Here is a 25,582-nt window from a genome sequence, read left to right as displayed (position 1 = left end):
CTGTCAACATGGTTTAATAATTTGGGTGAGTTTGTTTCAGATATGGTGAGATTCTTATCCCACTTCAAATGCTCTTTTCTCAGTCAAATATATTTTTAGACTTGTTTGGAGGTGGGTTTTTTGTTTTGTTTCTGTTTGTTTGGCTTTTTGGTTTTTGTGATCTACGAGGAAGGGATCAAAACTTGGAAAGTATTCTTTGCTAAAAGGGTTATTTCTGAGAACTATTGCCAGTTTATATGCATGTTCGATTGAAGTTTTTAATCCATAGAATTTGTTTGAATATGAAGAGAGTGAAATCTGGTGCAGACCTGTGACTTAGTACCAACAATTGTTTTCTGGTTTTGTTTTTCCGCAAAACAGGAAGGGGATGATTATGAAGTCATTCCTAACAGTAACTTCTATGTATCCAGAACTGCCTACAGAGATAATACTTCTGTCTATCACATAAGTGGGAAAAAGACAACGTTTAAGGATGTTGGAAATCTTCTTCGAAGCCATGGAATTGACCTAGACCATAATAGGTTTTTAATCTTGCAAGTAAGTTTATTAGACTTCAGAGATTCTCTTATTTTTCTTACTTTTTTTTTTCCAATAAAGTTGAGGGGTTTCCCCCTGTTGGATGAATCCTGTATTATTGAGGCCTTAAAGTACTGTAGCAGCACATCATGGTTTACATACTACAGTCAAGATGCGAATCATTATTTGCTGCTCTAGAAATTTAAGGAAATTCATTCAAAACTATTTTCACCATAAGATGCTCGTTTATGTTTGGATGGACTGGCATACTTGTTCCGCTCTAGCAGCACGTAAATATTGGCGTAGTGAAATAAATATTAAACACCAATATTATTGTGCTGCTTTAGCGTGACAGGGATATAACAGCTATTTATTGTTACTGTTTGTGTTTTCCTTTAAGATAATATTTTAAATGAGATTCATTATTTTTTAATAGTCCTTTACTTTTGTTCTTACTCTCATCTGTATTAATATTAAATAGCATAAAAACGAAAGGAATTCTTAGTCCTTTACTTTTATTCTTATTCTCATCTGTATTAATATTAAATAGCACAAAAACGAAAAGAACTCTGTACACTTGGTGTTTGACAATTTTACTTGAGTGCCTTACTAATTTTTTTTTTTTTTTTAAACACTTAGTGTGGTTAACTAAAAGTTTACCAAGCTGGGTTTTGTTTTGGCTAGAATGGCCTACTTGAACCACTAAATATTGGAAGATCAGAAAGTAACTCATATGTCATTCTGAAGTATCACAGCTCTTGAAGTCTTTTTTAGAGGGGTATAAAACTAAGTACCTGGTGTTGAGTTGAATTAACCCTGTGTTCTTTGAGTAAAGATATGTTTTACCAGCCTTGCTTGGTAAGAAAAATACCTTTTCTTTTGTCTTACCTTTCAAAAAGTTATTAGTGTAAAACATGACTTTGTCAGATACATTAAAATTCCTTTTTGATTTGAAGCTCCTTTCTTTTCCTATGTTCTATCCAGAATCTCCCAAGAGCATAATTAAAACAAAACTATATTGTGATGTAAAATAGCTGCTGATATTCTTTAATGTCTTATGCTACTGATTTTAAACTAAGTTGGGAATTTTGATTTCATACTGAAAGTTTTGTTAGGATGCCTGAGTGTTCTCAGTCAGTTCCCATTGTCCTGGAATGACTTATATTACTATCTTTTGTTACCAGGCATGGTGCATTTGTAATACTTCTGTAACCCAGACTTATTTAAAAAATGAATGTTGGGGAAAATCAGCTGCAGATATATTTCTAAACAGAATTTGAATTTACATAAATGTGAAAATAAAGCAGTGTGTATTTGTGTATGTATGTGTGTCTTTAATCAAATTTAACTGTTATATGGATTTTCATATTCTGGGATTTGGTTTGGTTAATTGTGGATTATAAGTTATTTCACTCTATAATACTGTATTTGATAATACCATTTTGCAGGAACCTATTCTCGTGTTTATTTTTTGTTTATTATTTGCTATTTACTATCATCCTGGGATAATTGGTCAAAATTTTACACCAGTGCCAAGATTCCTCAAAATAAAGTGGACTTCATCTTAACCCTTGTAAGGGTAATTTTTTTTCCTTTAGTGCAGCCTTTCTATATAATTCCATAATAAAGGAAGCTAAATAGTCATAACTTCCCAAAGAAGTAAATAACAGTAATTTTTTTTAACTGTCAACTTTGTTAAACATGTGCTTCTGAAGTACCTATGCTTAGCCATTTGTCCTCATATAATCACAACCTTTTTGTGTCCTTTTAAAAATTATTTAAAACATTTTTAATATCAAGGTAAACTTCCCAAGTAACAGATTTTCCATTTGATTAAGTTTACAGATAGGAACCTTAGGAATTCACTTGTTAGGAAGAAGAAACAGGGATTGGACTAGGTAGAACTAATGATACCCTATTTAAAAGCTTGAGGGAGAGTGACGGTGGTTTCTATGGTGTTTATTCAATTACTTTTCAAAAGCTAAGACTCCTGCACTAGCTTTAAAGCAGATGAAGGTAAGTAAAAATGTGATTTTTTATTATCTTCTCTCCCATTTAACATATCTCTTAATGTGATTTGGGAGGCTGGGAACTTGGAGACAGCATAATACCAAAACATAAGTGCTTAGTTTGAATAAAACGTATAGACTGTTTGGCCAGTGGTAGTGCTAAACAGCCTTAGTAATCTAAATTAGGTAAAGTGAAAATTGATTTTAAGATTAAACAGCACTAAATTTTAGAAGTCTGTAACGGTAAAAACATTTTTACAGTGTTTATATTGGTTTAGTAGTTCTTTGAAGTAGGCATTTCTAGTATTTGAATCCATTTTAAATTTCATCAGTTGATTCAAATGAGTACCTAATGAGGCTATGTGCTAAGATGATATAAAAGATACAGAAATGGTTTAAGCCCTGTTTCTTATCCTTAGAGGCACTTACACATGCCTTCAAAAAGTGTTAGATTATAATTGGCCATTGTACTTCCCATGTTTGTACATGTCCCCATTTATATATACCTTAATTTCAAAGCCTTTGTCCCATTGTAATAACTGTAGGTGCAGATAAGTAGGGTTTTGTTAGGTCTCCATAGCATTTCATGGTAACTATGTATAAATGAGATTTAGTTGGTTTTGGTGCATCTGCTCTAAAGTTAGAAGAATGATAACCTTAATGCTTTTATGATAGTTCAGAATTACACTAACGATTGCGGTCTCAGGAATGGTTTTATAAACTCCTAAAAGCTACAACTATTAAGGCAATTTTAGCTTTGTCAAAGTTTTCAATTTCATATACTTTTTGTCTTATTATAAAACCTGAATTAGAACTTTAAATAGGAACCAAGATTTTTTTCTTATTGTTTAGTAATTTGGAAATAGATAACTCAGACCTAGGTTAATCCAATTTATCTCTTTTTCCTTTTTTTTTTTTTGCCCAGTAATACTTCTCCCAAGTCTGGCATGTCCTACAAACTATGTGGGTTATAGTCTTAGCCTGTAGAAATAAGTCTATGCTATGTCAAAAGTTTTTTTAGCTTTACCAGTTACCCAAAAGTGTCTGATTTAACAGCCTTAGCTATAAAAGAAAACTACCCCTAAGCAACCAGAGTAGACATCAAGCAGTCCACCTACTAAAGCATTATCCTTTCTATTTATTTATTTTAGGCAATTACTAACCTTGGTGATTTGGTTTGTTGGCCTCTGACAGCTGACAAAGAGCAAATTAGAATAAAAATTTATTAGAACATAAAGGACAGTAATTTATGGTACAGTGGAAGATGGAGAAAATAAAAAGATTATCAAGACAATATAAAAATTCAAAGCCCAGGGGCACCTGGGTGGCTCAGTTGGTTGAGCGTTCCCTTGGTTTCTGCTCAGGTCATGATCTCTGGGTGGAGAGCTCCAGCCCTGCATCTGGCTCTGTGCTCAGCAGGGAATGTGCTTGTCCCTCTCCCTCCCCCTCTGCCCCTTCCCTGTGCTCCAGCATGTGGGCGCTTGTGCTCTCTCTCAAATAAATAAAAATTTTTTAAAAACTTCAGAGCCCAGTAAATTGGGGCCATTTAGTTTTGATGCAAACACCCATATTTATCATAAGACTTCTTCAGGCCTTATTAGGAAAAAAAAGTTTTAATATAGCTATGGACTTGAGTTTCTTGTGGTTCATGCTTGCTAAAATTTGGATTCCATGTGAATTAAGAATAAAGGGCATCATACCTATTTATTTCTTAGATTTTTAAACTCTATTTCTGTAAAATAGATTATCAAAGAATGGTGCAACTGAATCACAATATCCTGATTTGCCACCTACTTAGTAAGTTAAGGTTTAAGCCCTTGGTTATTACAAATATTTTCTTGAAATATGTTTGCAATTTGTATGTTACTGTTAAAAACCATAGTTGGTATTTTACACAGTTGCTAAATGACTCTGATACAATTTAAAGGAAGTTTGTAGTAAATAACAGCAAAAAAAATGCTTAAAATCTTATTCAGTCTACTGAAGGTATAGAAGCTAGAGATAACTGTGGAAGCCTATAGGACTTGTCTGGCTTCAGATGCTACTATTATAGCAACTTGAAATTTTTTTATGTTTTCATGGCTACCATTATTTGTGATTTAGAGCCTTGATATGGACGGGTAACTTTAAATTTAGGTTGATGCTTTAAAATCATTCTGAAATCTATGGAGCTTATTGCCCCAGGTTAAAACTATATTGTATAATTTCACATGGGATAGTTATGTTTTCGGGGGCGGGGGAGGGTCTTCCAGGCACAGATTGTGAACAGAGTATATATGAAATGGTGCAAAATGGAAAAAGAAGAAAGCAAATAGTAGCAGGTGGTAAGGCAGGCAAAGAACATCAAGGAACAGAGCCATAAGAAAGGTCCCAGGTTGTCATTGGAGTACCATAGTAGTCCTAATAAGTGACAGGTAGAGGCCTAAATGTTCTAATAGCTTGTTGAATCAGTAGTACTAATCTGATAACTGGTTGAAAAAAAAAAAAAATGAGTGCCATGTAACAATCGAAAACTGAATGTTATGTGGCACTTGTAATTGAACTATTTTGATTCATAAATGTCCTTGTCTTAACTTTAGCATTTTTATTTTCAACAGACTGCAACTTTATTAGAATGAAAAGAAATCCTAGCTGTATAGCCATCATTTTAACTGGGGAGAGAGGAACAAATAACCCAAAAGAAGCAACACCTATGTTTTACTCCAAGCTAGGCAGTCTCCTAATAGCGTTATTCCATCTCTTCAGTAATTTGGCCAGGAAAAGTGTGATGCTTTTAGGAATATTTTTGTCAGTGTAAACTGCTACATTGAGTCCTAACTTCTGGCTATCTGAAAAATATCTACTCAGTAATACCTTGTGCCCATTTGACTAAGATGTAAGTTCTCTTGTCATAGTTTTTCAGTCATCTTAAAACAGGTGTTCAGATACTCGAATTAGGTAGTATATTAGAATAACAGATGTCAGACATTTGTTGTTGCTTGTGTTACAAACAACAAAAAGAGTTAAACTATTACCTCAACATCAGTGGTTCTCAGCTGTGTGTAGTTTTGCATCTGTATCCCTGGGACATTAAGCAATGTCTGAAGACACTGGGTTGTTACAGCTGAGGGTAGGAGGGTATGCTACTGGCATCTAGTTCATAGAGGTCAGAGATGCTATTAAACATCCTATCATGCCCAGCAAAGCTCCCCACAACAAAGAATATCCAGCCCAAAATGTCAGTAGTGTTGCTGTTGATAAACCCTGCCTAGTTAAAAACTTTGAATAAGACTCTTTGCTTCTTCAAGGGCTGGCGTTTGCCTGTTGTAATCCAAAACTTTGGACGTTATTGCATGGTTTAATCCTGTCTAAGACTTAAAGCTAGTACTGCAGACATTTGGAAGGACCTGATAATTGAAAGCAGAATAAAATGTTTTATGTAAATATCTACATATTTTAGTGTAAACACTAAGTTAAAACACTAATTTATACATACTGAAGGTTACAGAGAAATAAAAATAAGCTCTTTGGATAGCATTTTACTTTGATAATCATGTTCTGTTGTGTTAACTACAGAAGGGTGATAGCGTATAAAAATATTAAAAGTTATGCTTTTCAATGATTAGATTTAAAATGAGCTGTTTTTAAGTCTGGGGGGGTTGATGTTTGTTGTTTGTGTTTGTTTTTTGCTTTTGGTTTTTTTGTTTTTAAGTAGGCTACATGCCCAATGTGGGGCTTGAACTCACAACCCTGAGATTGAGTGGCATGCTCTACCGACTGAGACAGCCAAGTGCCCCAAGTTTTTTGTTTGTTTGTTTGTTTTTTACTTATATTAATGTGGGAGCTCTTAGTAAATATGACTGTCATTACATTAGCAAGATTTAACCCAGATTTTTGAGGTTTATTCATAAATATTTAGAATATTTAAATTGAGGAAGTGATATGCTTTTTGTGTGTATTTTTTCTTGATTTTTTTTTTCACCCTTGCTATTTTGCTGAAATAAAGGCATATTATGTATTTTTTCTACTTGCCTGTTCCTTTTCTTCTGTTGTAAGAGCACAAGCAGGCTACTTCTGTGAAAGAAAGCAGCAGCATTTTGCCTGAGCATGTTCAGACAAAATTTTCTCCACCATGAAACTAAATGGCTGCCTGGCAGTCAGCCTTGAAGGTTACTGATTGTGCATTTTTCTTCTTTTTTTTCTCTTTGTAATTAAATTACATAAATACAAATAATGTTAATCTAAGAATTTTAATTACACTTCAAAGCTGTTATATTAATGATTGCAAATAAAAGTTTTCCAAGTTCATATGTACCATGACCTTTAGTTTTCAGTCAGTTGGATATCTTGTAATAAGTAATTAGGTAATTTCCTTTTTTATTTAATGGTCCTGATTTTAAGAAAGTTAGGACATTGAGTTTTGAGTTGTCCTTATAAAGTGTAGCACTTGTTGAAGAGCTCAGAACACCAGGTTTATAGAGAAAGTTAAATAATACACCATCTTGGGACAAGATTCCTACTACAGTTGAGCCATGAAGGATCTTTTTGAAAATTCATTGTTTCAGAACAGGAACTCTAATTATGTTATTAACAATTGATAATATTGCCAAAGTAATTGTAGATTATGCCAATTTCTTGCTGAGTTTTGCTGCATAGAAAAGTTAATACTTTTATTTTTTTTATATTGAATGAACTTTTTAGATTGGGAATCTTTCTTTGGCTCTAATATGTGTATGTGACTATGTTGTAATTTTGTAAGAGTTTATGTAAGGGAGTATAAATATATATTTCTTACCACCTATGAAAATGAAAACTCAACACCAGTGGAGAAAACATTTTTATTTGTATCTTATTAAATCTCATTAAACTACCGATTGACTTCATTTAGTTGTTGGTTACTGTTGGGTTTGTTTCTAATTCTTAATTAAGATCGATGTGGCTAAACATACACACTAAGTGTGTAATACAACTTTTTTTTTTAAGGGTGAAGTTGAACAAATCGCTATGATGAAACCAAAAGGCCAGACTGAACATGATGAGGGTATGCTTGAATATTTAGAAGATATCATTGGTTGCGGACGGCTAAATGAGCCTATTAAAATCTTGTGTCGGAGAGTTGAAATATTAAATGAACACAGAGGAGAGAAGGTGAATCTTCTATAGACTCTATTGCAAGTCAGACTTTTGTTTATTGAACAAATTCTGCTGAGTCAAATACTAAAGTTGGAATTATTAAAGAAATCTTTACTATTTTAGATTGAATTTTATATTTCTTATTGACATTTAAATGAACAGTGTTTTATTAATGATGTTTTTGTCTAATGTGGGTATATTTGAAATTGAAGCTATACATATAAAGTATATTTGAGTAATCTGTACACTTTAAATTTTTGTAGTTAAACAGAGTTAAGCTGGTGGAAAAGGAAAAGGACGCCTTAGAAGGAGAGAAAAACATAGCCATTGAATTTCTTACCTTGGAAAATGAAATATTTAGAAAAAAGAATCATGTCTGTCAATATTACATGTAAGTACATTAATGTATCAGTTTTTTTTTTTTTTAAAGATTTTATTTATTTGGCGGACACAGCGAGAGAAGGAATACAAGCAGGGGGAGTGGAAGAGGGAGAAGCAGGCCTCCTGCTGAGCAGGGAGCCCAGTGTGGGGCTTGATCCCAGGACCCTAGGATCATGACCTGAGCCAAAGGCAGATGCTTAACAACGGAGCCACCCAGGCGCCCCTTTAGTTTTTATTCTGACATTAAGCCCTGTCTTTCCTGTATTAGAGAAAAATAAAGATTGAAGTAGAAAAAAATCTAAAAACTATTTTATGTAATGAATTCATTAAATTAGGGTTTTTTACCATATTATTAAAGTTGATTATTTTTATTTCTAATACAATTAACTTATTATATATTAGTTTCAGGTATACACTGTAGTGATTCAGCAATTTTATATTCCGTACTCATAAGTATACTTCTAATCCCCTTCACCTCTTTGGCCCATCCCATCACCCATCTTCCCTCTGGGTAATCATCAGTTTGTTCTCTGTAGTTAAGAATCTCTTTTAAAAAAAAAATCTTTAAAAAGGTGTGGGGGCACCTGGGTGGCTCAGTCGTTAAGCGTCTGCCTTCAGCTCAGGTCATGATCCCAGGGTCCTGGGATGGAGCCCCATATAGGACTCCCTGCTCTATGGGAAGCCTGCTTCTCCCTCTTCCACTCCCCTTACTTGTGTAAGCCTGCCTCTCCCTCTCCCACTTGCCCTACTTGTGTTCCCTCTCTCGCTGTGTCTCTGTCAAATAAAAAAAAATCTTAAAAAAAAGAATCTCGGTTTGTCTTTCTTTCTTTGTTCCTTTATTTCTTAAATTCCACATATTCGTGAAATCATGGTGTTTGTCTTTCTCTAACTTATTTCACTTAATATTGTATTCTCTGGATCCATCCGTGTTGTTACAAATGGCAAGATTTCATTCTTATGGCTGAGTAATATTCCATTGTGTGTGTATATACCAAATCTTTTTTTTTTTTTTTTTTAATGTTTGGGAGAGAGCATGCAAGGGGAGAGGGAGAAGCAGACTCCTCCCCCCACCACCACCCCCCGGATCCCCAGCAGGGAGCGCAACGCCAGGCTCAATCCCAGGACCTTGGGATCATGACCTGAGCCCAAGGCATACGTTTAACCAACTGAGCCACCCAGGTGTCCCATACCACATCTTTATCCGTTCATCTTTTGATCGACACTTGGGCTATTTCCATAGTTTGGTTGTTGTACAGTAAACATAGGGGTGGATATATCTTTTCAAATTAGTGTTTGTATATACTTTGGATAAATTCTAGTAGTGGAATAACTGGATCATATGGTAATTCTCTTTTTCCCTTTCCTTCCCCAGATTTGGGAAGTTTTCAGCATTATTTCTTCAAATAAAATTTCTTCCCCCATTTCTCTTTCTTCTCCTGAGATCCCTGTAATGCTAATGTTATTACACTTGGTGTTGCTGAGTTCCCTCTCCATTTTTTATAATTTTTTTCTCCTTTTCAGCTTGATTGCTTTCTATTACTCTGTCCTCCAGGTCACTGATCCATTCTTCTGTTTCTTCTGTTCTATTTATTCCTTGTAGTATATTTTTAATTTGAGTTGTTGAGTTCTGCATCTCTGGTTGGTGTTTTTTGTTTCTTTGTTGAGTGTCTCAGTGAGATCATCCGCTCTTTTTCTCAAGTCCAGTTAGGATCTTTATGACCATTACTTTATCTATCAGGCATATTGCTTATCTCTGTTTTGTTAGCTCTCTTGCAATTTTTGTCCTGTTCTTTAATTTGGGACATAATTCCTGTCTTTTCTTATTTTGTCCAACTCTGTTTTTCTATGTGTTAGGAAATTCAGCTATGTCTCCTGCTCTTGAAAGTAGTGACTTTATGAAGAAGAGGTCCTGTAGTGTCCTGCAATGCAATGTCCCCTGTTCACCAGAACTTGACACCGCAGGGATGTCTGTTATATGTTTTGCATGTGCCCCACTGATGTGGCTAAGCCGCATTTGCCTTCAGTCCAGTCGTCTGCAATGGTTCTCTCTGCCTTTTGGGCAAGGTTTGTTCCATGTGTTGTTAGTGCGTCAATCTGGGGCCACTTTGGGCTTGAGTTGAATTAGACCAGGAATTTGCCAGAGATGCAATAGCACTGAACTGCAGGACACTTTCCCTGTTACCCATTGAGCTTTCATTGGTAGGCAGGGCCTGCAGCCAGACCAGATGTCTGCTCCCAGCCCACTGCTGGGGTTTAGTCAGACTGGTATGTGTGGTTATCTTCCCCTCACACCAGGGCAGGTGTCACTTTGGAGGAGTGCTGGCTCCTGTCTGTGCTGCTTGCTGCTGGCTTGTGGCACCACTTTGGATGGGCTCTGGCCAAGGGCATATTGGAGGGGTCAGGACTGCAAGAGAATGGGGGTATGGGGCAAGCTCTTAGCAAGATAGGTGGAGAGTCTTGGCATTGCAGTGGTTCACACAGGTATCCCTGTATCTAGGCTGGGAGATAGAGGAGGGATGGCTCCTGCCAGCTCCTTTGTTACTGGAAGAATCTCCTAAAGGTGTCTGCCCCTCCAGCACATGCTCTGAGATTAGTAAATAAATTTCTTTCACATAAACCCCAGTTTTTCAAACTGCTGCTTCTATGCTCTATCTCCTTGTGACGTTTTGTTGTGCTGTCTCTTTAAGGGTCAGATCTCCGTGTCCTCTCACCCTCCCTTCTCTGCCTGCTGATTTTTTTAAAAAGTCCCAGGTGTGACACCCCACAGATCATCAGAACTCTCCAAATTAGCCCCCCCCCCCACTTCTCAAAGCCAAATGTTATGGGGATTCCTCTTCCCCATGCCTGGGATTCTTGATGTGAGGGTCTGTTACTCTCCCTTTTTCATGCTTACGGCACCCCTCCGTCCCAAGGACAGTCCCGTGGGTCCCTTTAGTCCCAACCACGTCTCCGCCTTTCCTACTGCATCTTCAACGTGGCTGGCCTCTTCTTTACATGTAGCTCTGGAAAGTGTTCTGTTCTGCCAGTCTTCATCATTTTCTGGGTTTACACTGATGTGGGTGTTACCTAGTTGTAGCCTTAGGATGAGGTGAACTTAGGATCTTCCTACTCTTCTACCTTTCCCTGAAGTCCTCGAAGTTGACTTTTAAGTATCCTACTTTTAGTTGGGAGGTGGGTTATGTATAAAAAAATCTCTGATTTTTTTTTTTTTTCTAGTTATGATCTGCAGAAACGAATTGCTGAAATGGAAACTCAAAAGGAAAAAATTCATGAAGATACCAAAGAAATTAATGAGAAGAGCAGTATACTGTCAAATGAAATGAAAGCTAAGAATAAAGCTGTAAAGGATGTAGAGAAGTAATAATCTTTTGGAAAGTATTAGAAGTATTTGGGTTGAGTTCATGTTTTTATGTGTGTGTGTGTGTTTATATATAAACTTACTGCCAGCACGTAAGTGTAATGCTTTTGCCAGCATATAAAATGGTTTCCCTTTCCAAACAGGAAATAAATTAATTGCCCTGTATCCAGTTGATTATTATAAATTGAATGTCCAACACTGGTCTTAAAATAGCAGAGGATGCTTCCCCCTAGCGGCAGAACTCAGTAACACAAAACATCACGGCAAAAATAAGCATTTAACCTGACAGGTTAGTTGTCTTAAAAATAAACAGTCCACAAATCTGATCGAGGTAGAAGTAGGTCATCATTTACTCTAGATAGGCTTTTTTTTTTTTTAAGTTTTATCATGATCTTTCTCTGTCAGTATTCAGTGACACCAATATCTCTTACCTATGTGATTTTTTTTTTCTTTAAAATGAGTTTTACTTAAGTTTATGGTAAACTCTTGCTATACCCTGACATTATAGTCACTCAAAAATGTAGTATTTCCTATCTAGCTTAGAAGGGCAAAACAACTCTCATAATCACATCTTAATGGCTCCCTCAAATTTAGTGGGAGGTGCAGATCAGTTTGAAAATGGATAGCTGTAGGATCTTCCACCTCCTTGTAAGAGTTTGGTCACGTTTACAGCAGCAGTGTCCTAGGCAGAGCATAAAACACGGCTTTAAATGAATATCCAAAATAGTGACGTAATTCTCTTTCTTTGCTAGGAAACTGAATAAAATTACAAAATTTATTGAGGAAAATAAAGCAAAATTTACACAGCTAGATTTGGAAGATGTTCAAGTTCGGGAAAAATTAAAACATGCTTCAAGTAAAGCCAAAAAACTGGAGAAACAACTTCAAAAAGATAAAGAAAAGGTAGGTTTTAAAAGAATCTGAATATTAGATCTAATTTTCGTTATTTTTCGTGGATGTGCCAGTCCCTTATTTTTAAGAAAATGGGTTAGTATTTTGAATATTAAGTGTTTCAGCATTTATCTCTGAATGTGATTTTTTTTTTTCTCCGAAGGTAGATCTTGGCATTCATTGGCCTTGAGTTTTAGAGCTTATTTTTCTGTGGCATACATTATTAGGGAAATATTTACCAAATTAGCAATTCTATTTGATCAACAAAATAGTTTTCTTTTTCTTAGGGTAATGGTTTAAAGAGATGTTTTTGGTTATGTATTTTGAACTTTTAAAAATATTACCTGCCTCCTACAAAAATCAAGTAAAGAGTATCAGAGTAGGAGTTCCCTCTTGGAAAGGAGGGAAGGGAACGCTCAAAATTCACAAGGAGTTGATTAGCTATTCTGAGACTTTAAAAACAAGTTCGGACCAGAATGCCTAATTTCCTAGGAGTCCCTGATAATGAATTGGGAGTCCTTCATTGTATTTTTCCAAATGCATTTGTTTACAAAATACTTTCTGCTCAGTATGGGAATAAATCTTGTGTGAATCAGTGTTTGAGGGTCATCGTTTTGGGAAATATTGAACTCTGCTACTAGGTAATCAGGATAAACAAAATAACATGGATATGAGAGTAACCCTTAAATTGGACAGACTAGGGCAATTATAACTTACAGAAGTATTAGCTTTTAGGCATCAAATGTCAATAAGTGCTTATTACCAAAAGGTATTAATGGAATAAGGTACTAGTCCTACATAGTGACTTTGGAAGGGTAACATGAAAGATTTTAGGATTTCAGGGAGGCCAGGGGTTATAAAAGTAATCTGCAGTAAGTTACAATATTCCGTGAAGGACAGTCTGGGAAATTCCATGTAGTCAGAGTGTATTAATTGGTGAAGAAGGGTAATTACAGCCTGAAAATGGAGCAGAAGGAAGAAAGAACTGATGGCCAGCTAGGGAAGATTTTCTTCCTTAACAAATGAGGAATTCATAGAATTAACTTTTCTACTAAACTGAAAGCACAGAAATGCAGTAAATGGTTAAAGTATTTGCTAAAGCCAGCTAATTCAAGTCTGATTTACAAAGGAAACCACAGATACTTAAGAGGATGCTGAGAAATGGTTTTAAATAAGTCAAATATTGATGATACTAGATAGCCTCAAGGCATATGCTCCTGTAAGTTTATTTTACAATCTTAGGTTGAAGAATTTAAAAGTATACCTGCCAAAAGTGAGAAGATCATAACTGAAACAGCAACTCGAAACAGTGCCCTTGAGAAGGAAAAAGAGAAAGAAGAAGAAAAATTAAAAGAAGTTATGGATAGCCTTAAACAGGAAACACAAGGTCTTCAGAAAGAAAAAGAAGTAAGATTCTTTATCAGTTGGTGTTTATTTTGGTGACTTTTTTTTTAACTTAATGTTTTTGCGTAATAGTAAAAACTGAACTGCTGGAAGAATTTTGGACTTCTAATATCTAATGTTCCTAAAAACAGCCTAGACTCTTTCCTCTTTTTGTTTTCTACTTTCCCATTTTAAAAAAGTTAACCAGATGAGAATTTATGGTGATGGCAAGAAATGTATCATGTCAAATACTTTGTTATATGTCATTCTTTAAGTCTGTTGATTTCATCAAATAGTCTTTTTCGTCTCCTTTTAAGTTACCAAGAAAATAATTTAATTGGTTGACACCTATGAAATCATGGAACCACACTAACCACAGGTTGATATCTACCTTTCTTTTCTCCTGTAGCACTTGTATAATAGTTTAAAACCATGGCTCTTGAGTCAGTTCTCAGTTGAAATCCTAGATCAATCATTTATTACCTCTGATCTTGCATGGGTTGTTATGTCTCCAAGTCCTCTTCTCAAAATGGAAGAAAATATTAACATCTTGTGAATCTTCGTGAAAATAAAATGTACATATTTTTACGTAAAGTGCCTAGAAATAATGAACTTTAGCATTTCACTAATAAAACAAGAGTGTGAGGTGGTCATAGCTGAATAGTCCTTATACCTTACCGTTCAGTCTTACCTGCCCAACAAGAGTATAAAGCACAAAGCTTACCTATCCTTGTTTATATTCACCACAGCCTTTGACAAAACTGAGGTTATTGAGTAGAAATTATAATAGTAATTGAGTTGAATTGATTTATGTTATATAAGTAAATTATGTAAGGCTTACATACATAAGTTACAGACTTCTGTATAAACTTTGTATACCTCAGTAAAGTTTTCTTGGGTTTTGTGTTTTTTTGTTTTAAGTTACAGATTTAGCAGATTCTCTTTTGGAACAGAGGCACGTTCTAATGCCGCACTACAAAACTTTACAAGTAGGATGCCCATGTGATAAAATGGCAGTAGATAATGCAATAGCTTTCATGATATAATACTTTATGGATACAGATTTTCACATTTGCTCATCTAATGCATACTGAGTATTTCTATGTGTCTTGGCACCCTGAGTTAATGACAAAGCCAGGACATACATCCAAGTGTCTTCATTCCTCAACATAATATAGTAGCTGAAAACAGAGGTTCTACCACTTAAGAGTGATTGCATGACTTGGAGCAGGTTATTTAAACTGACCTCGTTTTCCTCAAAATGAGCATGATGATGGTACTTACCTCATGAGATTGTTATGTTAAAGAATTCATACATTCAGAATAGGCCTAGAACATCAGGATCAGTGTGTGTGTATGTTAGTGTTCATGATTTTCACCATCAAACGTTTAAACTGATGATCTCATGACTTTGCACATAACCCCTGGTCCTGGGCCTATTCCCTTATGTGTGAAAGGAAAGGATTGAGCTTTTGTAAGGGCCTTTCATATGCCATTATTCTAATATATAGATCCTTTCTACACAGTCAGTTACAGTAGCCCATATTTTTCTGCTCACTTGTCAAAAAATAACTAGTGTTGAGGATTACCTGGACTTACCTCTAAAATTTACAAAGATTCTCAACATAAATATACTTGAGGAAACTTTCTGCTGAATAGTCCTTATACCTTACCATCAGGTAAAGTAATGTAGAAAGACCAGGGATCTAGGGTTTAGACTCAAGTTTTTCTTCTTTGAACCACTCTTATTGTTGTTTTAATCTCCAAAATGAGCATATTTATATCTAGTTCATTAAGCTCTTGTGAAATTAGTTGGGAAGAGACTTTATGTGTAGTGAGTGAACATTGGCAACTAGGCAGAAACTACTAGTCCGGTTCAGATTGTAAGAATTATTTTTATGTATTATGTTTGTAGAATCTCTAAAGCTGAATTCAACATGTATGGTTTCCATTTCAGCTTAGGTTTGAAAATGTATTTCAGATTTAATGGAGTCCATTATATTTTAACAGAGTCGAGAGAAAGAACTTATGGGTTTCAGCAAATTGGTAAATGAAGCACGTTCAAAGATGGATGTAGCCCAATCAGAACTTGATATCTATCTCAGTCGTCATAATACTGCGGTGTCTCAATTAAGTAAGGCCAAGGAAGCTCTAATTGCAGCTTCTGAGACTCTCAAAGAGAGGAAAGCTGCAATCAGAGAAATAGAAGCAAAACTCCCTCAATCTGAACTGGAATTAAAGGAGGTAAATCTTTGCTTCTGTATTTCATCAACCCTTGTTATCAATTTATATATTTATATATATTTTTTCTAATTTAAACATCTGAAGTGACTGATATATTTAGATTTACCTTTTTCATTTAGTGTAATCTTCCCCAAAAGAATGGAGTTAGTATTTCAGTATTCAGTATGAATTGAGACTATCAAGGAACTATATTCTCCCCAGAAGTGTCAAACAGTAAATAACACTGCTACTGCCACCATTATTTCCCACAGAAATAATTTAAACAAAGAAAGTTTGTGTTTCCCTAAATCTAAATGTAGACAGTGTATGCAGGGGTAAATGAAAAGCCTAAATATATCTGTAAGAATGAATATACATACCATCTATCTTAGTATATTTTTTCTGGTTTTGAACTTAAGGATATAGTTTTTTTGTTGTTGGGACTGCATACTGTTTTAAACTAATCAAGATAGCTACCTTAGCTCATTAGGCGTTCCCTTCCTTATCCTTGAGTGAATTAGGTCTCTCAGGAATTTCACAACTTTAATCTCCAGAGCCTCATTGGGTAAGATGGCAATAGAAAATGCTGTTTGAAGAGAAAATGTACACTATTTGGTCATCAGGGAATTTCATGACCAATTAGAATTTATTTATTTTTAAGATTTTTTTTATTTATTTGACAGAATGCAAGAGAGGGAACACAAGCGGGGGGTGGGGGTGGGAGAGGGAGAAGCAGGCCTCCCGCTGAGCAGGGAGCCCAATGCGGGGCTCAGGCTCAATGCTAAAGGCAGACGCTTAACGACTGAGCCACCCAGGCACCCCGGCCAGTTAGAATTTAAATGTAAACTTAAATTATATCTAGTGGCTACTTCTGTCTTGCTGGTGATTCAGTTTATTTGGGGATAAATTATATTTATAACTTGAGCTTTTACTTGATACTGTGACTGGTAATAGAGGTAATAATTTAAAGCCAGGAGATAGGGAGAATGTCAGAAAAAAAGTGGCTGCTGTAACTTAAGAGATTGAGAAACTGAGTTTGGGGTTTTGTGTACATGTGTATAGTTTCTCTTGTTGACAGCCTGACATTTTTGTATAGCAATAATACTGTTCACTTACCATGTTCTCTTTCATTTCAAAGCTGTGCATTTTGGGGGTGCATGGGTGGCTCATTCGGTTGAGCATCCAACTCTTGGTTTCAGTTTGGTTGTGATCTCATGGATGACGGGATGGAGCCCCAAGTAGAAGGGGGAGATCCACACTCAGCAGGGAGTCTCCTTAAAGATTCTTTCCTTCTGTCCCGCCCCCTCCCCATGGGCACATGTTCTCCCTCTCTAAAATAATCTTTTTTTTTAAAAAGCTATGGTTTAAAAAAAAATACATATATAATAATAATAAATATAAGTATCTTTCATTATTTAGAATGCAAAGCACAGTATAACCATAGTCCTGCCCAGTAACCCATATTCTGGGTCCTGTACAAAGGTCCATTTTTGATTAATGTGGACATTAAGAATTAAGATACACTGGGGCACCTGGGTGGCTCAGTCAGTTAAGCGTCTGCCTTCAGCTCAGGTCATGATCCTGGAGTCCCAGGAATGAGTCCCACATCAGGCTCTCCGCTCAGCGGGGAGTCTGCTTCTCCCTCTGACCCTCCCCCCTCTCGTTCTCACTCTCAAATAAAATCTTTTTTTAAAAAATGTTAAAAAAAGAATTAAGACACACTTATGCGTAACTGTGTGGTGCCAAACTGGAATTTCCACAGCCATAGCTCAACTTACTCTATCAAATCAGTATGCTACTAGAACCATATTGCACTTATGTTCCTTATTATTGACCCAAATAATTTATGTTCCTTTAAAATCAGAAAACTCATCCATATTTCAAACCCAGTCCCAACGGTTGCAAGATGGAAGTTTAGTTCTGGTTCAAGTGTTTATTATTGGTCTTTCCTTTTTTTATGAGGCATTGCAACTGATTCTATGCTATGGTTGGGCATATGCTTCTGGGATTCATTTTCTTCACTTTACACTTCTAGAAAGAAAAAGAACTTCAAAAACTTACACAAGAAGAAATAAAATTAAAAAGTTTGGTTCGTGATCTTTTCCAAAAAGTTGAGGAAGCAAAGAGTTCCTTAGCAATGAATCGAAGTAGGGGGAAAGTCCTTGATGCAATAATTCAAGAAAAAAAATCTGGCAGGATTCCAGGAATATATGGAAGATTGGTAAAGTAGATTTATTTGGAAATGACTATATATTTTTCTTAAGAAAGACATTGTAAATAATTTTCTTCCTTTGACTTAAAGAACTGTAATACTAAGTTATTGTACATGAAATAACATTTAGTTTTAAAAGACATTGATTTTTAAACACTTTGCTCTTCAAGCATGATAAAATTCTTTGTGGTATGGGTTATCTCATATTAAAAGGAAGTTTTTTCTTTTGTAGTTTCAGATAACTATCATTTTCGTACCAAGAAAAAAACTAACTAGTTGTGATAAGGAAAACTAACAAAACCACTTTATTCTTTTTTAAAAAAATAAGAATTTGATAAATTCTGTGTTTTATACCATTATATTGAAGGTTGTGGCTAGAATGTAGGGAAATCAACAAGGGATAATATAGAAACCCAAGACTAGCAGTACTGGAGACCATTAGTGCCCCTGAACTTGAAGAGGGAAGGGAACTGTAGCCATGGCTAGAAGCTGGCCAGAAGGAAATGGGGAAAATATTTCAGCCCCATTCATCTCTACCGTGCCATCCCTAGCTGATTGATATCTCACATTCTCTAAAGCTAAAGAACCAAGGGGGCCAGTTAGTGTAGTTCCTGAGTCAGCCTTCCAGAGAAGGAAGCAGAAAAAGAATGATTTGTAAAGGCAAATGAAAATTACCCAGCATAGTTTCTTCCATGTCTTCATGTCAGGTGACTTCCACCTTATTTTCTTGGGAGATAATGTGATTCTATTCTTTTGGTCTCATGGAAAAATAAAGTTAGTCTGTGGATGCTGCTTCATGGCTAATAGAGAAGTAGGCAAATGTGTTTCATCAGGACCTATATAATCCTAGCTGGCTTTCAATAATTAAAAATTTTATTATTCTAGAATTTATTTTGCTTAAGCCATAGCATAGTACTTTTACGGTTGAAAGATTTTAAAATCGCGTATTTTCATGCAACAAACAGTTCTTTCATTTTGTGCTCATTAATTCAAATTCTGCATATCCATAAATTTTTTTTAAAGGTATGTTTAAAAACTACTCGTGATTGCCTTTGCAGAAGGGGAAGGTTGAGTGAGAGGAACACATATTTTTCCTTGTGAACCCTTTCTGTATTTTTTTAAACCATGCATAAGTATAGTTTTTCAAGTAAAAGTAACAAATCTGTAGAAATTGTAATGAAATGATCCTGTGCCTAATTTCTTACTGATTATATGCATTGATTTTTTTTCCCTTCCTCTTAATTATTAGGGGGATTTAGGAGCAATTGATGAAAAATATGATGTTGCTATTTCATCCTGTTGTCATGCATTAGACTACATTGTTGTTGATTCTATTGATACAGCTCAAGATTGTGTGAACTTCCTTAAACGACAAAATATTGGAGTTGCAACCTTCATAGGTTTGGATAAGGTGGGTATTCATAATAAGCTACCTATAATTACCTGTAATTTAATTTTAAAGTGCAAATTGCTTTTTTATTTTGAACCCTAGTTTTTTTCTTTATAGTTATTTAGTGAACACCTGATACGTTTTGAGGATTATTTTTAGGTCCTGACGTCATATAGTTGTAGGAAAAAACCTTATAATACCTCCCCTAAAGGAATATACATTCCAATATTAGAGTGACTGGTAGTTATATTTTTCCCATCATCAGTAACTACTTTTAAAAAAACAAAACCAAAAACCTTTATGGAGATAGAAGTCACAAAAAATAAAATATGCCATTTTGAAGTATCGAGTTCAATGGGTTTTAGTATATTTATAAGGTTGTTAAACCATAACCACTAATTACAGAATATTTTCATCACCCCAAAAAGAAATCTACTCATTCACAGTTACTACCTATCTCCCACCCCCCACAACTTATAATCTACTTTTTTATTTACTTGTTCTGGACATTTTGTATAAATGGAATCATTCAATATATAGGTTTTTGTGTGTGGCTTAGTTAGATTTTCAAAATTTATCCATGTTGTAGCATATATCATCAGTTCATTCCTTTTTATTGCCAAGCTGTTCCATTGTGTGGATGTACCACATTTTGTTTATCCATTCATCAGTGATGAACATTTGTGGTGTTTCCATGTTTTGGCTATATGGGTAATGCTGCTTTGAACATTGACATGCAGATTTTTGTGCATACACATGTTTTCAGCTTTCTGGTTAATACCTAGGATTAGAATTACTGGGTCACCTGTTAACTCTTTGACTTTTTGAGGAACTGACAAACTTTCCCACTGTTGCTACACCATGTCCTACCCATAATTTATAAAGCTTCCAGTTTAATAGTCTCCACGCCCTGTGTGAAACCCAAACATGGGGCTTGAACTCTCAACCCTGAGATCAAAACCTGAGCTGAGATCAATAATTGAACGCTTAACTGACTGTGCCACCCAGGCGCCCCTTTCGTGGTTTTGATTTGCATTTCCTGATTACTAATGTTGAATATTTTTTCATGTGCTTATTGGCCATTTGTTTATCTTCTTTGGAGAACTATTCAAATCCCTTACCCATTCCTTCATTGGTTTATTTGTCTTAGTTGTAAGAGTTTTGTTTTATTTTGTTTTATGTATTTTGGGTGCAAATCTCTTGTCAGATATATAATTTACAGATGTTTTCTCCCATTCTGTGGGTTGTCTTCCCTTCCTTGATGGTTTCCTCTGAAGCACAATTTTTTAAATTTTGATAAAGCCTAATTTTTTTTTAATTTGGTTTGTTTTATCTGTCATATCTAAGAAACTACATAATCCAATGTAAAGTTTTTACATTTAGGTTTTTAATCCATGTTAATTTTATAATACAGTAAAGGGTCTAATTCTACTCTTGGATGTGGATGTCCAGTTGTTCCAGCACCATTTGTTGGAAAGACTATTCTTTCCCCATTGAATTTACTTGGCATCCTTGTCAGTCAATTGACCATAAATGTGTAAGGGTTTATTTCTGGACTCTTCATTTATCTGTAGGTCTATCCTTGCATTAGTACACACTGTCTTAATTACTGTAGTTTTGTAAAAAGGTTTGAAATCAGGAGTCCTCTAATTTTGTTCCTTTGTTTCTTTCTTAAGTAGGCTCCAACTCCAGCGTGGAGCCCAGTACAGGGCTAGAACGCACAACCCTGATATCCAGAGTCAGATGTTTAACTGAGCCTCCCAGGCACCCAAATTTTGTTCTTTGATATCAAGATTGTTTTGGCTATTCTGAGTCCCTGTAATTTCCATATGAATTTTAAGATCAGCTGGTCCGTTTCAGGGCGGGGGGTGGGTGGGCGCAGGTAACTGGGATTTTGATGCAGGTTGCATTGAATCTGTAGATCAATTTGTGTGGTATTGCCATCTTAATAATTTTAAACCTTAACAGTCCACGAACTGAGAATGTCTTCCATTTATTTGGGTCTAAATCCATACCATAATGTTTTATAGCCTTTACTATACAGTTTTTGTGTTTCTTCTGTTAAATTCCTGTTTTGGAGGTTTTCTGTCCTAAATATGACATTATAAAGGGAATTTTTAAATCTCATTTTTAGCTTATGCATTACTAGTGTATAGAAATATAATTTTTGTATATTGATTCTGTATCTTACAGCTTTGCTGAAATATTAGGTTTAATAGTTTTGTGTGTGTGTATTCCCTAGGATTTTATATATCATCTGGGAATAGAATTTTACAGTAAGTCTTTTAAAATAATAGTAGAATAATACTCAATTATGCAGATATTCAGAACCTTATATATATGTTCTTACATGATACACATGTATGTATGTTACATAAATGATACCTGAAAGAAATGATTTTTTTTTTTTTTTTTTTTTTTTAAACTTTAGATGACCGTATGGGCAAATAAAATGACCAAAATTCAAACTCCTGAAAATACTCCTCGGTTATTTGATTTAGTAAAAGTAAAAGATGAGAAAATTCGTCAAGCTTTTTACTTTGCTTTACGGGATACCTTAGTTGCTGACAACTTAGATCAAGCCACAAGAGTAGCATATCAAAAAGATAGAAGATGGAGAGTGGTGACATTACAGGGGCAAATCATAGAACAGTCAGGTAATCATTTTTTTTCCTGCCATTGAGTTTATTTAATCTTGTTAGGGGAGACAACTAAGTCTTACTTCTGTTCTGTAGGTACAATGACTGGTGGTGGAAGCAAAGTAATGAAAGGAAGGATGGGTTCATCAGTTGTTGAAATCTCAGAAGAAGAGGTCAGCATATATAAAATTATAGTCAGACCTTTTTCATTAAGCTTATTGATGTGTAACATGCATACTATAAAATTCAGCCTAAGTGAACTCAGATTTTAAGTTAACAGATTGAATTTTGTATAAATGACATAAGATGTGGGAATTTTTTTAAATATAAAACCCTTTAAGGCTCTAAAAATAAAACATGTTAATTAGAAAGTATATGCTCAACATATGTATCTTTCTAGTATTACATTTGGATCATATGGATATTTCATAATTTAACCACTCACTTATTATTTGACATTTAATGTTTTTTCACATACAGTTATTGCTGCAGTGCATAATTGTTTTTTCTGTTTCAAAATAAGTATAGCAAAGATTTCTAATGAAAATTTCTAAATTTTATTTCAAAATATTTGACATGACCCCAAGTATATGAGAATGTCAGAATGTCTAGAAAAAACTTCTGTGTTCTGTCATCCTCTTGGAACACTACACTTTTTTATTCCTTAAAAATATTATATACTTTGATGTCCTGGATACTGAACTTTTTCCAAAGAGGTGTACCTTGATTTTTTTTTTTTTTCCCCTATTTTGAAATAGTTGCTATCCTTCCACTTAAAAATTTTCATGGTGTAAAAGGTAACACATACGGCACTTAAAATTATCTTCCCCCTCAGATTCTGTGATGCGGAAATTAGTTTGACCATCTCCTAAGCTTTAGGATTGGGAATTGTAACTGGGTTTTTGGTTTTATTCTAGTCTTTAAAATCAGAAATTTTGATTTTCTTCATTCATAGGTTGATTTGGCTGCTAATCTGAAATGACTCTTGGAGTAAACTTATTTCACTGGTATTCTTTGTAGGTAAATAGAATGGAATCGCAGTTGGAGAGAGACTCTCAAAAATCAGTGCAAATCCAGGAACAGAAAGTACAATTGGAAGAAGCAGTAGTTAAGTTAAGGCATAATGAACGAGAAATGAAGAATACACTAGAAAAATTTACTGCAAGCATCCAGGTACTCTTGTCAATATTAGCTAAAACTGTTGGAATTCAGTAGCATTTGGCAGAAGCATTTTGTTGTTTGCTTATAGTTCTAGAATATAAAGGAAGAGAGTGGGTCTCTAAATGGAAGTCCTGTGTCTTGATTTCATTTTCCTGAGTACTAATGGATAAATGCCCTGTTGCAATTTTGCTCTAACCATAGCTGTTCTTGGTTTCCATTTATACTCCATGGAGTCTTCCCCCTAACACCTATGTGAGCCTTTATTTTCATTCTCTTTTCAAAGTAGAATGCTTCTTAATTATGAAAAAGCATTGCATACTCACTACTTAAAAAAACAAAATACAGTTTGCAGAAAATACCCACAAGATTATCACCCTTAATTTTTATGTATATGCTTCAACTTTTTAATAGAAATACTTAGTCTTTGTGTATGTGTTTATATTTATGGTAGATATGGATATATGCATAGATTTTTAATGAGTCATACTAACTTTTCTAGTAAATCGTGGTTTTCTTTCCAAGCCAATGTAAATTTACTTTGTTTGCAACTGCATTTGAGCATTTTGTTTGTATCACAGTTTGATAAATGCTTTTCCATATTATGAATATTCCTGTTTAAAATACCCTTGTCTTGGGCGCCTGGGTGGCTCAGTTGGTTAAGCGACTGCCTTCGGCTCAGGTCATGATCCTGGAGTCCCGGGATCGAGTCCCGCATCGGGCTCCCTGCTCGGCAGGGAGTCTGCTTCTCCCTCTGACCCTCCTCCCTCTCATGCTCTCTGTCTCTCATTCTCTCTCTCAAATAAATAAAATCTTTAAAAAAAATAAAAAATAAAAATAAAATAAAATACCCTTGTCAGGGGCACCTGGCTGGCTCAGTCAGTGGAGCATGAGACTCTTTATCTCAGAGTTGTGAGTTCAAGCCCCAGGTTGGGTGTAGAGATTACTTAAAATCTTTTAAAATAAATAAATAAAATATCTTTCTTAGATATATCTTTATACACTCATCCAGTTATTAACTTAGGTTAGATTCGTAAAATTATTACCCACTATGTGTACAGTGTTTAAGGCATTATTGCATAATGTCAAATTGTTCTCAAAAGGATGGTTCTGATTCATTTACTTTTAGTAGCATATGCAAGTAATTGTTTTTCCAAGTCTGAACACTAGGTGGTAGTCTTCGGTATATTGTAAGTTTGCTAATCTGCACCAGAAAATGGCATTTTAACTTGTTTTTGTGATGAATTACAAATTTCATGTGTTTGTTGGCCTTTTTCATGTTTTAATATTATATTAATTGTTCATGTTTTCTGCCCTTTTCCTGTTAGTATTTTCTTCTTAAAGATTTTAAGTGTCTTTATTTCATTCAAAGTGTTTAAGGCAAATGTTATTAGTAAAAATATTGACCTATGTTAAAATATTTCTGTAGCGTTTATCAGAGCAAGAAGAATATTTGAATGTCCAAGTTAAGGAACTTGAAGCTAATGTACTTGCTACAGCCCCTGACAAAAAAAAGCAGAAATTACTAGAAGAAAATGTTAGTGTTTTCAAAACAGGTATGTTTAAGGATACATGCTTTCTTTTTTTTTTTTTTTTTGAGATTGTCAGAAATAAGTTTTTAATGTTTGAAATGTTTAAACATAGCAGTTTATAGAATAAAAATAGCAGTCACATACTTCTGAGCAAGTCACTGCTCTGTTTCATGGTTTCTATTATTTCGTTCTTAAAAGGTTATAAAGTAAATACTATTAAGTACTTCATTTGACTGATAAGAAAACTTAAGCACAGAATGATTTATATAATTTGCCTAAGGTCATATAGCATGTGGTGATAGAGGAATTGAGGACCAAGGCTATCTATTTCCAGAACCCATGCTCTTAATTTTATACTTTATATATTTGGCGCAGTCCTTACCCTTCAAAATAGTAGTTATTTTATAGATTTAGGCAACAGTATCACTTAAATAAAAGCATACAGGAAATAAGTGGTATACACATGAAGAAAAATAGTCTTTGTTTGAGAACTTGGAAAACATGTTTTTCCTTCCAGAACTTTTTCTTCTTGTATACATGTAAATATATAAGTGTTCCACCAATATCATAAAGCAAGAAAGGGAATTCATAGGCTTATAGCCAGAATTGGCTTTGAAATTGAAGTCCCCTGATTATGTACTTCAGCAGCCCTGCTTCTCTTTCCATGTTGGATTCAGTCAAACATAGATGTGCATCTTATTGCAGGAGGAAGGCATAATGGGTTATGATGACAGACCCCTTCCTGATTTAAAATATTTTAGCTAGTGACTCCAAACAC

General features: G+C 34.9%; 1 protein-coding gene across 1 annotated transcript in view; it reads left to right on the top strand.

The window, feature by feature from the left end:
• The window catches only part of SMC4 (structural maintenance of chromosomes 4), a 38,315-nt gene that overhangs the window by 4,378 nt on the left and 8,355 nt on the right, over positions 1-25,582 (top strand). Inside the window, exons 5-17 of the mRNA XM_032407318.1 lie at positions 361-537; positions 7,488-7,652; positions 7,901-8,028; positions 11,235-11,375; positions 12,129-12,279; positions 13,510-13,674; positions 15,661-15,894; positions 17,909-18,094; positions 19,335-19,496; positions 21,907-22,132; positions 22,211-22,287; positions 23,135-23,287; positions 24,702-24,828. Coding sequence (XP_032263209.1) covers positions 361-537; positions 7,488-7,652; positions 7,901-8,028; positions 11,235-11,375; positions 12,129-12,279; positions 13,510-13,674; positions 15,661-15,894; positions 17,909-18,094; positions 19,335-19,496; positions 21,907-22,132; positions 22,211-22,287; positions 23,135-23,287; positions 24,702-24,828 — 2,092 coding nt within the window. The remainder of the gene's footprint in view (positions 1-360; positions 538-7,487; positions 7,653-7,900; positions 8,029-11,234; positions 11,376-12,128; positions 12,280-13,509; positions 13,675-15,660; positions 15,895-17,908; positions 18,095-19,334; positions 19,497-21,906; positions 22,133-22,210; positions 22,288-23,134; positions 23,288-24,701; positions 24,829-25,582) is intronic.

Source organism: Phoca vitulina, unplaced genomic scaffold (assembly GCF_004348235.1).
Source record: "Phoca vitulina isolate PV1807 unplaced genomic scaffold, GSC_HSeal_1.0 scaffold8, whole genome shotgun sequence".
In the NCBI taxonomy this organism is placed as follows: domain Eukaryota; kingdom Metazoa; phylum Chordata; class Mammalia; order Carnivora; family Phocidae; genus Phoca; species Phoca vitulina.
This window is presented reverse-complemented; position numbering and strand designations above follow the sequence as displayed.